General features: G+C 46.9%; 2 protein-coding genes across 23 annotated transcripts in view; both read right to left on the bottom strand.

Moving 5' to 3' along the window:
• Positions 1 to 4351: 4351 nt before the first annotated feature.
• REP15 (RAB15 effector protein) lies at positions 4352 to 6147 on the bottom strand. The gene is given in 4 exon segments (XM_039721574.1): positions 4352 to 5746; positions 5749 to 5849; positions 5851 to 6008; positions 6010 to 6147. Coding segments are annotated over 4 exon segments (732 nt in total). The 3' UTR covers positions 4352 to 5411.
• Positions 6148 to 6917: 770 nt separating this feature from the next.
• PPFIBP1 (PPFIA binding protein 1) overlaps positions 6918 to 13811 on the bottom strand; it is a 105538-nt gene continuing 98644 nt past the window's right edge. For all 22 annotated transcript variants that reach the window (XM_039721408.1, XM_039721478.1, XM_039721463.1 and 19 more), the window contains 6 exons: positions 13021 to 13143; positions 12113 to 12238; positions 11106 to 11294; positions 10409 to 10588; positions 9741 to 9806; positions 6918 to 9273 (listed from right to left, as the gene is read on the bottom strand). In XM_039721408.1, the coding sequence (XP_039577342.1) occupies positions 9187 to 9273; positions 9741 to 9806; positions 10409 to 10588; positions 11106 to 11294; positions 12113 to 12238; positions 13021 to 13143 (771 nt within the window). In that variant the 3' untranslated portion in view covers positions 6918 to 9186. The remainder of the gene's footprint in view (positions 9274 to 9740; positions 9807 to 10408; positions 10589 to 11105; positions 11295 to 12112; positions 12239 to 13020; positions 13144 to 13811) is intronic.

Genomic DNA, 13811 nt, shown 5'->3' with positions numbered 1-13811 from the left:
ATGGGATTTTAAGCCTGTGAGTCTCTAATGAAGTGTCAAGTGCTGAGCACGACAGAAGATAATGGGAAAACACTCGGGATCAGGCAGTGTCGCAAAGAGCTGGCAGTGCCCAGCATTCCTGGCTGGAATTTGGAGGTGACAGCCCCCACTTCCATAGTGTTCCTGTGTCTCTGGCACTGCTCTTCATCCCTGCCCAGGGTTTGGAGGCTCCAGCACAGCCCCCCCAGCACATCCTGCTGCTTCCTGAAGTTCCTTTTAACCAGGATCATTTTTTGGGGGGTTGGGGCACCCAAACCCAGCAGAATTTGCTTTAACCAGTTTTGGGGGATCTCCCCGCCCCTCTCCTCTCCTTCCTCACTGAATTCCCACTGCCAAATCCCAGCCTGAGGCTCAGCTCCCTGTTCCCTCGATCCCTCTGAGGAACTGGACTTGGATTTCCCAATCCAGCAGGGTAGAAATGCTGTTTCTCCTCACTGTGTATCTTGATTGCAGTAACTACTTATGAAATAACTCAAAGCAATTCAGAGAATGAAGAGACAATAAAGAAGAGCTGCCAGCTCCAACCAAGGGCTGCCCAGCCCCCTTCTCAATGATTTGCTTTAATTAACCAATGCAAATGAACCAATACAAATCACATTGATACGGTTTTATTCTTTTTAATCAAATTATAAATACTGCAGAATATAAAAGAATACTTTTAACACCAAAACTCTTCTAGGAGATACACAGGGCAGGGCTGCACTGCATCCCCAAAGTGACAACTGGGAGAACCGGGAGAAAAGAAAATCCAGACTGACATTCCTGGGAGATTGGTGCAGCTTCTGCCAGCCAGAACAATCCTTGGTCTGAGCACACACCTGCAGGATGTCATCAGTAGCCTCCTGGGCCTTTTCATTAAAAGCAGATTTCCACACATAATTAATGAAATACAGAAAATTAAATGGAAACAAAAAGGAGCAGCTCCCTCAGGACAGCAGGCTGCAGCATCCAAAATAAAATTAACAGAAAGATTAGGGATTGGGACCATCCCAAATTCTCCTTGTGAGATACCACAGGCTTTGCTCTATAAATCACCACTTCTCTCGATGGACAAACCCTTCAGCTTTGCTTCCAGTTTATCGAGTTCCCAACTGTGACCATCGAGAACAGTGGAAAGGCTGTCCAGCTTGGCACAGCTTCTCAGGGCAGTGGTGGAGGCCTCATTCCTGGAGGGATTTAAAGCTGTGTGGATGTGGCACCTGGGAACATGGGGCAGTGGTGGCCTCAGCAGCACCGGGTATGGTGGTTGCGAGGGTCCCAGGATGAGGGAAGAGATGAATCTGACTCCATATTCTTAAAAGGCTGATTTATTATATTTTATTATAAGAAATGATGTACTAGAACTATACTAAACTATAGAGAAAGGGATACATCAGAAGGCTAGAAAAGAATGAATAATAAAAACTCGTGACTTCTCAGAGAGTCCAACACAGCTGGCTTTTTGATTGGTCATTAAGTAAAAACAATTCACATGCTGGATAAACAATCTCCATATTGCATTCCAAAGCAGCAAAACACTATCTGAGGCTTCTCAGGTTCTCAGGAGAAACATCCTGGGCAAAGAGGATTTTTCAGAAAATATCATGGGGACAACTGGGGAATGGTTGGGCACCGTGATCTCAGAGGGCTTCTCCAGCCTGAAGGATTCCACGATTCCAAGGTCACCCTGTACACGGCCAGCACAGACACACCTATGCCTGCTGCAAGCATAATTTCTCTTCCTCTCCTTCGCTTGGCTGCCAAACATTCCCTGGCAGCAGGGAACACAGGAGCAGTCCTTGCTGTGGGAGAAGCCAGCAGGATTAGATCCAATTCCCTTCAGAAAGAGCTGACAGGATCCAGCCAGTCTGTCCCCAGCTGCTCAGGAAGCTCCCAGTCCCTTCCAGTAGCAAGAGAGAGAAATCACCTCATGCCAAGGGACAATGACACGAGAGCTGTGGGGAGACAGTGGGAGAGGGAGCAACAGCAGAGATGGGAGAGGAGCAACAGCAGAGCTTTGCAAAGGGAATACCTGCCAGATCAACCTCCAGGACCTGTGGAAAACATTTTCCAGCTGAGCTGTGGGTCCATGTACTCCTGTCTTCCACTCACTGACCTTTCAGCCACAGCCAGAAGCTGCTCTGGATGGAAGGTCCCCTCTGTGTCCATGGATGTGGCTTTTCTCTCACTGAGCCCATGGTCTATGGGGAGCTAAAGGAGAAGAAAAGGATTGAACAGGGAATAAAGTATCCATAAGTACAGCAGATATGGCCACATGCCCTCACTGAGGTCATATGACATTGCGATTAAATTCCCTTTTAGCTGGGAAAAGCAAGAGGAAAAAGAGGAAACATTCCTGGTCTCTTAGTTCGGAGTGCCAGCTATTGCCGGCGGCTACCCACCGGGCTGATGCCCAGCAGGGAGTGCTGGAAGCCGGGATAGCTCAGCGGGAGCTCAGGCAACCTAGGCAAGCTATAGTGATTTTCAGCTCTCAGTGATTATCAGCTCTCAGTGATTTCCAGCTCTTTAGCTTGCTAGGTACCGCAGCAGCAGACGCAGGGAGAGAGAGGAGAAGTGCTATATGAGGTTCCGCAGGGTTCTTTCATTCGGGTGTTCCGCGAAGGTTCCCATTGACAGCTCTTCTACCGAACCCGGCAGAATCAGGGGTTTTTTATACCCTACAGGGGTTTTGAAAACTGTCCAATAGTAAGGGTCAGGGGAAAGTGACCTATGGGCTTACAGAGAGATAAGCAGGGTCCGAAGGAGGAAGAGAGGGGCTGCTAGGGTCCAGTCATGCTGACTTGGCATTTCCTAGCTTTTAGGCCTCTGACCGCCAAGGCCTCGCAGGCCCTGAGCCTGCTACACTGGTCCCCATCCCTGACACCTTCCCTTTGCTGTGCCTGTCACCCTGGAGTGCCAGGAAAACAGGGAATGGTTTCCCACTGACTCAGGGCAGGGACAGATGGCATCTTGGGAAGAAATTCTTTCCTGTGAGGGGCCTGAGGCACAGGATGTCCAGAGAAGCTGGGGCTGCCCCTGGATCTCTGGCAGTGTCCAAGGTCAGGCCGGACTGGGCTTGGAGCAACCTGGGATAGTGGAAGGTGTCCCTACCCCTGGCAGGGAGTGGAGCAGGATGAGCTTTTAAGGTCCCTTCCACCCCAAGCCATTCCAGCATCCCACGGCTCCAGCTCTGGCGGGGCCCTGCCGGAGCCAGCAGCGCCTGCTGGGTCCCCCAGCCCGCAGTCTGAAGTTCCCCACGTTCCCTGCCCGGGGTCCCCTCCCAGTGCCCAATTCCAGCTGCTTCCCCAGCTCTCCCTCTCGACACATCCCTGGGGCTGTGTTGGCCCTTTCCGATCCTCTGCCCTGAGCTGACACCCTTTGCTTTGCCACCCCAGGGGCCACCCCAGCGATCGCTCCCGCTGGAATATCCCCCCACGCTGGGTGTGTGGCTGCTGGAAGCTGGGAGGTGCCTCAGGGTTGGGTTTTTGGAAGGACGATGGAGATTTAGCACCTATTGCAAGCGCTTGAGGGACTGCACATGTTTGTACAAAAATGCTGATTTGTGCCCAGGGCTGCCTAAACACCCATCCTGAAGAATCCCAGGGCTTCTTCCTTCTTTCTCCACCACCATTCAGTTAAACTGCAACCTCTGGGAGATGGAAGGCTCCCACAGAGAAATGGAGGATTGCAGGGAGAGCAGAGTTCATCTAATCCCACTTGACCTCTGGTTCTTCAGCTCCTCCACGTAGATCCCTCAAAGGCCCAGGAGCTGGGGACCCAGAGCAGCGGGAGCCGGGGCTGGCAGGACTCTGCTGGATGCTCCTCGTGGTTCAGCCCTGTTTGCAGCTGAGAGCAGGCAGGGGATGGACACGGGGCTGGCAGGCAGGTGCTGTGCCCCGGCAGGACTTAATCAGCATCTCCAGTCACCTCCTGCTCCTTGGGGTGTCCCGAGGTGCCCTCACAACCCAGAACAAACACCCAAGCTGGGAGCTACCACCCCATGGATCCCTGCCTTTGGGAGAGCCCATTTCCAAAGGTTGGAAATGGGATTGTTTTTAAACAGTCCTGTTTCAGGACTGAAAGGTCACCCTCCTTCAAACTCAGCTATGTTTGTGACTCAGCAAAAATGTCACAGTTCTCTGTGTTTGTTTTTATTTCAGTTCCCCTTTCAGATTTCCTGCCTCTGCCATGGAATGCTGCAAACACTCCTGGCACTGATGCCTCAGCCTCTTTAGGCTCTTTTTTTAATGGCTCTTTAAGTAACAGCCTCTGATTCTCAGCTCTCACAGCTTCCCCCATCTTACAACTTGAACAGTAAATAGTGAAAGATGAATGTGTTTTCAGTATTATTTTTATTCTGTTAAATGACTGAATTTATATGAAGATTAGTGGCAGATGAGTTTTGGACTGACAAGACTATTCAGACAGCTATAACCAAAGTGAGTTTACCAGTTTAAATATGGATCAGGTTGTCCTTCACTAGTTAAAGCAAGTAATTATAACTCTATAACCCCAAAGCCTTAGTACAGTATAAGCTGAAGGAAATAGAATAAATCAAGCCCATAAATACCATCAGCTGCTAAGCTAGTGAAAAAATTTTCCAAGTGACATAATCATGCCTCCTCCAGATTTGCTCTCTGCTGTGAATGGTCAGGGGTTGCCTCTGTTGCTATGAAAAGGTCCCACCTACATCAGGCCTGGTTTTTGTCCCTGTGGCTTGATTTTTCCCAAGTGTTCTTGAACACCTGCCCCTGGCTTTTGCCACATCTTGCCCTGACACAGCCACTCAGTGAGAAAAGCTTTGAAGTTGGCTCCAGCCCTGCCTTTTGTTCACAGCTCCAAGGCCCTGTGGAGCCTGGCACCAATTAGGCAGCAGGTAATTAATAAGTCTCTCTCAGAGAAAGAGAAATTTCTGGCACTGGGAAGGGCTTTTCCTCTTAACTGAAACCAGCTCACTGGTATTGTCCTTCACACTCATAGCAACTCTTCTGACAAGCACCAGCACATTTCCATTATTACAGACTCACCCTCCTAGGACAGAAAAAAAGTCTGCCACACTGCAAACAAAGACTCTCAGTCAAATTCACCAGGACCTCCCCAGAGCTCTGGCTGATAAAGCTTTCAGCAGCTCCAGCCAAAACTTAATGTCTGGCGAACAAAATGTTCTGGGAAAACTTTGTGCCTTCTATAAATGCATTTTTCTGCCAGATCCATCCTGTTTGTTTTAAAATCTGGAGAGGCTGACTCAGCCTGGCTTCTACAGGAGCTAAGAGAACATGATGGATTGAGGGGAAGGTGGAGGGAATGGAGTGTGGGGAGGGGAGACAGAGGGGCAGAGCTGAGCCTCACTTGGCCCCTGCTGCTGCACGGAGCTGCTGCTCCTGCCCAGCTGCTCACACAAAGTTTAAGTACACATTGCCCACATCCTTCAGCCTGTTTTTGGTGTCCAGGCAATTTTCCAGCATGTCTTTTGTGGGCAGGGAGCTGTCAGTGCTGGTGGCAAATTGCCGCGGGGCATTCCTGCCCAACAGGTGGCATTTTTGCTCCTCCTTGGCAACTCTGTTCAGCAAGACTCCTCAGATGTCCTTGGGCGTCCCTGGCATGCCAAACATGCTGAACAAGCCCAGGCAGTCCTGTCCCACCAGGCGGCAGAACTTGGCCAGCTTCTCAAACCTGCTCGTGTTCTGGAAGCACTCATTGACCAGACCAGCCTCCCGGCAGCAATCCTTGGCAAGGCTGTCACTATGGAAAGCTCAGCCGGCTGCAAAGCGTGCATGGGGATCTGCATCTTGATCTGTTTGTCGGAACCCCACAGAGTCCAGATCCAGTCCAAACAGGGAGGACTGCTGCTTGGTCATTTTGCTGGTCATGATCTGCTCTGCCATCACCTTTCCCACGCAGAAGACGATGAAGTTGACCAGGAAGATCTCGCTCAGTGTGTTCGTGGCTGGCTGAAATTTGCTTTGAGGATCCACGAAACCCAGATAGTCCCTTCAGCCTTTGAGATGCATAGAACACACCTTGGCTGAAGACTTCACAGATGACCAGCATTTCAGCCTTGTTCTCCTGGTTGTCCTACTGGGAGACCTTCTGGCCCATTTTCTCTGCCAGAGGAGGTTGTTTCCACATGTAGACTGCCTCAGGGACAAACCTTTATTTTCTAGCAAAGGCTCTGCAGGTGCTGGGCTCAGCCAGACCTATTCAGCTGCACATGGATACCTGCAGCCTTCCCAGTGAAGGTGATGGCAGAACTGAGCTCTGTGCGCCCACAGGGCAGCCGGGCTTTCTCCTGGGTGTGTTTCTCCACAGCTGACTGAGCAGTGACAAGCCCAACAGGTCCCATAGCTTTCACACTTAGTGAATTCATCTGTGCTTGTTTTCCTTATTGTTAATTTTGGCACTATTTCTTTGGCTGATGTTATCTCATTCCAGTATGATCTTATCTCCTTGGATCTCCTTTTTAGGACTATTGCACAGAAACCAGGTTTTTTGCACAGGGTGTTGCCTGGAGATAAAACCACCTTCTTCTTTTTATGTCCAGAGAAGGGAGATTAACACTTGGGACCAGAGAGAGTCTCTTTCACAGCAAGAAGGGACAGAACACCCTGGGAGGGCTCCATCTGGAGAACACATACTGAGCAATGATCATGTAACTTCTCACCACACCAAACCCAAGATGGTTCAAATCTGGACCCCAGAAATAACTAAAAAGTCTTGATATAGTTGATTTCTTAGCTGTTAGTCGAGCCCTGCTGCAGACACTACTGACAAACTAATTAATGAGTCAACAAAAAAATGTGTAATTTTGCCCCTTCCATGGGGCAAGAACAAGCTTCCATAGAAAATTAAAAGGAAAAAAAAAAGAGGATGTGAAAAAGGAAACCAGCTTCCAGAAACACTTGGCATTTTCCACAGACTTTACTGGATTTCACATGGTAATACACAGCAGTTACAATGTCCTCTCCAAAGAGGCAACAATTAAACACCTCGATGGTATGGACAGTGTGCACACAAACACCAAACACCTAAAAACCTCCTGACTTCATCGCCTCTCTCGTGTCTCCACCCTGTAAGAGAACCAGGGCCCAGATGGTAGCTCTGAGGGGATGACCTGGCTGCCAGCAAAGTGTTGTTTGGAGCAGAATGCTGCTTACACTGCACTTCAATAAATGATCATAAATGATCACTGCCCTCACTAATAACACTCTAGATAAACTGGAGAGTGTTTGTGGCTATTTCAGGACACAGTATTGTGTCACTGGCTCCCTTTTCCCCGGCTGTGAATTCCCAGTCCTGTCCAGCAGCCAGTGACTAGTGAGAGCCATCCAGAGGAATATTTTTGTTTGGAAGCCTGTACCACATTTCCCAATGCTTCCACAGGGTTTTATGTTCAACTTCCTCGTAAATAATAACAATATTGCAGAATATTCACAAAAAGGGAGGCCTGAATCCACATCCCAAGTACCCTAAACCTTCCCACATTAAATTTTGCATCTTGGTACATCAATACTCACCTACACTGCACATTCTTCAAAAGTCCTTACATTATTCATACATTATTCTAAAGCTGGAATATGCCTCTGATCCAACAGGAGCTCCCTGAAAATCCTAGGAAGAACCTTTCTTCCTTTCCTAGCTTTTTTAACAGTGTTTCAGAAACACCCCTGAAGTCAGCACAAACCCCAAATCCCCTGCATGACACCAGGAATGATTTCACTTCCAGTAAGGAGAGTGACAAAACAAGCGACAAAAATTTGGCAAAGCAACACCACTGCAAGGAACAATTCCAGCTGGACTTTTGTTTGCCTTTTATAGAGCAAAGCAGCTTCATGCCATTGTGCTAAAATACATGCAACATTCAACCCCATACAAATGACCACTAGAATAAAAAGTTACTTTTGTTTGTGTGCTTGCTTTTGGCTAGGACACCTTGCAATACTAGAAGTCTGACACAAGATTCCCACTGGCTAGTTAGGAATTTTAAAACCTGATGATCCTCAAGAGCAGAGGAGCTGTGCTTTAAGAAGGTAAAATGATGAGCAACACATTTGATATCTGAATTTTGGAGGAGATGTCTCACCTTAGGCTTAATAACATGAAATAATATCTTTCCTATACATTTCTCTATATAACTATTTTTCTTGCAACTACACCATCTTCGTGTTAGTCACAGCACAGAAATATCCCTTCCATATGCAGGGAGTACTTTCAACTTTAAGGATTTTTTTTTAAATCATGGAAGTGTTAATAACCTTGTTGAACGCACTAACTACTGCTGCTGGGGACAAGAAAGAAGAAGACATTTTAAAATGTGCAGTTCCTGGATGAGTCACTGCTAGAAAAAACATGCTTTAGAATAGTTTCATCTCAAATGGAAAATCATTAAACTATACACTCAGTAAAAAGCAATGAAAGCAAACAGTTCCAAAGGTCAGCCTGCCTTTCCCAGTAACCAGCTGGTATGCAAACTGGCATAATTTTTTTACAATCTTCTCCCCTTCCCTCGCACACTTTCAACTTTCCATCACTCTATCTCACAAAATTTAAATTTTTGCTTTTATATGTACTTCATAGACTTATTTTTTCTATTTTTTCTACTTTTTTAATAAAACAGTATAAAAATAGGAGCAACAGTCAAGAGCTACCAGGGAGCTTACAGAGGGCACGGATGACTAAAATCCTACATTGGATAGGGCTGAACTGGTGTTTGTGCCAAAGAAAAGCACTTAGAAAAGAGAAGTAACTTCTATTTTTCAGCTGTGAGCGCAGAGAGAGCTGATGTGTGCTATCTACAGACGCAACACCTTCACCTAACACATTCTGTTCTTTTCAAACAGTACAAAGGATTATCTGAGGCCAGGAATAAGCAAAAGGAGCACTAGCATACCACATCAATTTCAACACAACACTCTGAAACATATTACCAGTTTGTACATTAAATAGAGTTAAAACAATTACCATTCACCAGTGTCTGGGTGGTTTTTATGGCAACTTAAGTAGGCACATTGATTTTCTCCTTTTCTCTTTAAAATTCTTCACCCCTCACTGTTACTTCTAACAAACAGAAGCAAGAGCAATGTAAAGAACATGATCTTCTGCCCATCATATGGAACAGGGATGTCCTTGCATGCAGGAGAATGAGCCTTTGTCAGTGCCTGGTGGTGACTGTCACACGTTGGAGTCCTCATCTGTTATACTGGTGCTAGGAGAGCGAGTGGCAAAGTCTTTGAACATTTCATCTTCCTTCAGCATGTGCTGGAAAGGGAAGGAGGAAAGAGTCAAGGTTTCTCAAAACTGGAGTCAGTCACCTGTCCTGTGCTGGGCAGCAAACACTGCCTGCCAGTCACTGCTTTGTTCTGCTGAGGGAGGTTTTCACCCACCCTGTTGCAAAACCAGTTCACTGCTGTCTGCTGGCCCCAGTGGCTAGGGCTTTCCACCCAGAAAATGCAGCCTGACTCCCAGCTGGAAACGCCCTGACCATGGGCAATGGGGCTGTGTCCTCTGCCCTCCCTGGTGTGTGGGGAGCCAGCACAGGCCACCAAACCTACCCACCAGGATGGATAGGTACCTTCCTGAACCATTTGGGTTTTTTGTGCCCTCTGTCCCTGCAGGAGACCCAAAGGACCTCACTGACACTGTTTAACGTGAATGACTGCCAAGGGGTTCGCACCCATCGCACAGAAACAGAGACCTTACTGCACAGACCTCATTCACAGACTTACTGTCAGGTTGTTGATGCCTTCAGAAAATGCTCCTATTTGCCTCACCGTCCCTTCTGAATCTTCCATCTATAAAAACCAAAATGAATAATGAATTAATAACAACTTATTTGTATCATAGAGTGGAATCACAGAATGGACTGGGTTGGAAAAGACCTTAAAAATCATCTCAGCTTCCACTATCCCAGGTTGCTCCAAGCTCTGTCCATCGTGGCCTTGGACACTGGCAGGGATGGGGCAGCCACAGCTTCTCTAGGCAACCTGTGCCAGGGCCTCACAACCCTCACAGAGAAGAACATTCTTCTAATATCCCAAACCTCCTGAGATCCAAACCCACTCTCTGTCAGTGTGAAACCACTCCACCTTGTCCTGCAAGGACAGAGTGACAATTAAGTGCAGCACACAATTTACTGATTACACCTGAGATGTTCAGACCAAGGGAGAGGCACGGGCTGTCAGCAGGGGAGAGTTACTCCAGAACAGGCCCTAAAGGTGATGCATTCACAGCTTCAACCTCCTTGGAAGCAGACCCTTTTATCACTAATGCAGTGTGACAGCAAGAGGTCAGGGCCTTCACGGGCCAAAGCAAAAGGAAGACTTCCCTGGGAAATGGAAGGTTTTCCCACCAAACCTGACAGCTCAAAGACACAGAATTGTTAGAAGTGGCTTACCTGCTCTAGCTTGTCCAAATCATCATCATCATATACTCGGATATCCAGGCCAGGCTTAAAGCCCTTCTTCGATGCACTCCCAGATGCCCGCCCTAGCTCCATAGAACACACATACTCCTCTACATCATCCTGCTTCTTCTTCCTCAGGTTCCCAAAATTGCTGAAGGTAAGTTTCTTTGGCTTAAAAGTGAAGAGAAATTTTCCAAGGAGTTAGAGAATCAGCAAAGAACAGGCCTACTCGTTCCCTTGTTTCCATGACAAAGGGTCAAAACACCAATGCTCTAGTACACAGATCTTCTGAATTTCATTTCAATGGCATCTGAAAGGAGAATGTGCTCTCTCATTCTACCACTCTTAAGACACCACCATTTAAACGATCCCAAATGAGGTGAAAATTTCACATTAAACCATGAGTCTGTAAACAGTAAGGGACAGTCTCCCTCCCAAACATCTCTCAGTACAGACAGAAGGACAACATGAGTGCTACCTCTTGTATCTGCAAGAGGCTGAAAAGAGGCCTGTTCTTGGTAGACACAAGTGTCAGCTCCAGATCTCCCAGATCCTGCTCTCATACTTCTTTCCTTAGGAACCAACCCCTTTTATCAGACCTTACTGATGCACTCTCCCAGCATGGATAAAACCGGAGATCCAAATGCTTCCCTGGAACCTCCCACCCCTCCCAGAACAAGTGGTCTACCTTGACTTTGGCAGTTGCTGTCAGGAGGACGTAGTCTGGGGACTCCATGGCTTCACGCTTCTGCTGCTGGGCCTCCTGCCCCACCAGGAGGTTGAAATGAGTGGCCAAGTGCCGCCTCAGCAGCGTCTTGTTGGGTGGGATGTTCAGGATCTGGGCCATGGTTTCTACATTGAAACGGGGCTCCAAAACCTGGGAATCCAATCACAGAGAATCCAGCTGAAGCCAGTACTGTCTGATGAGATCTCAAGGGCATCCAGGCCTATCTTGGTCACTCCCTAAGGCTGCTTCAGGATTTTTGTTTGTATTTTAGAGGAAATATACAACAAAGGAGGAGGAAAGAATGTTAGCTAATTAAGGATTCCTAAAATACTACCTCCAGGCTTTCCTTCTGGAGTTATAAATAGGAACAATAGGCAGGTAAGAAGAAATGAACAGATAAATCCACCCTTAACTGAAGTACTGTGTGAAGCTGCCACAAAATGTTCACCCAGTATCATCTTCCAATTCTGAAAAAGGTAGCCAGAGGAATCATGGAAAATAAACAGACACAGAATGTCTGGAGCAGGGATATAACTCCTAATCACCACAACAAACTTCTGCAGATATAAGTCTCTTGTCTGGAGTATGTGATGCTAGAGCAATTAAAAACAATCCTGGTTTGATGGTGTAATCCCAAATTTTATAAAGGTAACAAGCTTCCCCCACAAAAGAAAACCATACCCAGGTTAGGAAGGCAGAAAGTGGCTGTTCCAACAGCATGGCAGCACTGTAGGACAGGAGTTGGAGAATGCCATACCAAAATAGAATTGTGAGGGGAATAGAGTGTATTAAACCACACTACTTCCCCTCGAGACATTCATATCCTTTAAACCATAAGGTAAGAAACTTCTTATTAAGCAGAATAAGCAGAAAAGGCATGTGCAGCAAAGAAAATGTCAGAACATTGACCTAGTGGTTCCCAGATATCTTTTTTTTCCTAAAATGGAAGAAGCCACCCAAAAGCTCACCATCAGCCCCCCGTGCACTCCGCTGCCCCGCAGGTTGGGCGCGTACTCTGCCAGATCCACAGAGCGCAGCCACTCCATCACACGGTGGTTGGTCCACTGGGTGACCTCAGAAGGTGTCACATTATTCTGCCAACAGAAGGGACAGGCAGGTAAGGAGACATCCCAAATCAGCTGAATCCTAGCCCCAATCTTTACTGAAACATACTTCTCCTGCCCTTAAGGAATACAATCCTACTTTGCACTTGAGAAAAGAATCTCTTTCTGGATTGCTACCTCACAGCAAGAGCAGTGTAGGGATGGGTCTGGGCAGGGGTGTGTCAGGTCATTTGATTATTGTGCTGTGCACTAGGGTTATTTGCCATTTCTACCAGTAGAGCTGAAAATTCAGCTGGTTCCATGAGATGCTGCGCTGTTCTTGCAAATACACATTGTGGATCTAAATCCAAGAGTCTGGGTTGCTCTATCATCCATTGCCCTATCCAGCATTTGCTGCTTCCAAAACAGATGGCAGTCTCCTGTCTGGTAATGGAGCCAAGCTCCTTTTACACAGAAAATTTTGACTCAACCATCAGTTTTCTAGAGAGTTGCACAAGACTTATGGCAAGAGTGCACCGAATTCAAGATTATTTGTTTTCCAGACAGCACATCAGACACTGGGCCAAAACAGCCAGGTGTTGGCTTGGAGGAGAAGCGGGAGACTTGGAAAGGGGGACATGAGTTTGGGGTCATGGCAGGTAGAGAAAAGTAAGTGATGTCAGAGCTTGAGGTTAAAAGAACAACATGAGAAACAGGAAACTAAAAATGAAGCAGAATGAGGAGACAGGAGGAGAGAGCAGAGCAGGAGTAATCAAACACCAGGGATAAAGCCCTAGAGGACTCCTCTTCACAGCTTCCTCGTAAAGCAGTACCTCATCAGATGGCCTCCTGCGCAGGCAGTTGGGCTCAAAGTTGTTTATTCTCAAAACCTGAATGGCTCTTTTGATGCTGAGGTGGTGAAGGACACTGATGACCTTCAAGGAGAGCAGATCATCCTGTCAAAGAGCAAGAGGGAGTTAATAAACAGAGACATACTTATTCATGGGAGCAGCATCCTCCTGGAGGGGACTGCCTTAGCCTCTGGCTTAAAATGGCAAATCTGACACATCTGGGGGAAGATTTTAATATGTCAGAGAGATTATTTATACCAAACCATTGTCCCAAAATAAAAACTTCCTGTGTTGCACTGCACTACCTCTTGGGGAATGTTTTTCACACAGGGTACAGAGCTTAGTACAAGAAACATGGAGGGAAAAAGGGTGAGATGACACATCCTCAGTGACAGGTTAAGAGCCAGGAGAGCACCAACACACTACACTAGACTCAGCTGGCATTTAATCCTGCCAGAAATTACCTCAAATGTCCAGTGAGAAGTTTAACTGAAAAAATAAATTACCCTGAAAACTGGGACATTCTCTATGGTTAGAATAAAAAAGAGAGAAGAAGAAAGTGTCTCAAAGTCCAAGTGTAATTTGGCTAACTTAAATTTATGCACCCTTGTTCCAGGGTTATCCTGGCTTAATCTTTCAGTTTTACTTATAAGTTATGAGCACTGGAATCTATTTTGTCAGATATTTAAGACAAGATTCTTTGCTTACCCAAACATCCCACTGCGTTCACCTAACTTTGTGATGAATCTGACAGTAGGTTACTATGTCATGGT

This window comes from Passer montanus, unplaced genomic scaffold (assembly GCF_014805655.1).
Source record: "Passer montanus isolate IOZ18808 unplaced genomic scaffold, ASM1480565v1 scaffold106, whole genome shotgun sequence".
Lineage (NCBI taxonomy): Eukaryota > Metazoa > Chordata > Aves > Passeriformes > Passeridae > Passer > Passer montanus.
This window is presented reverse-complemented; position numbering and strand designations above follow the sequence as displayed.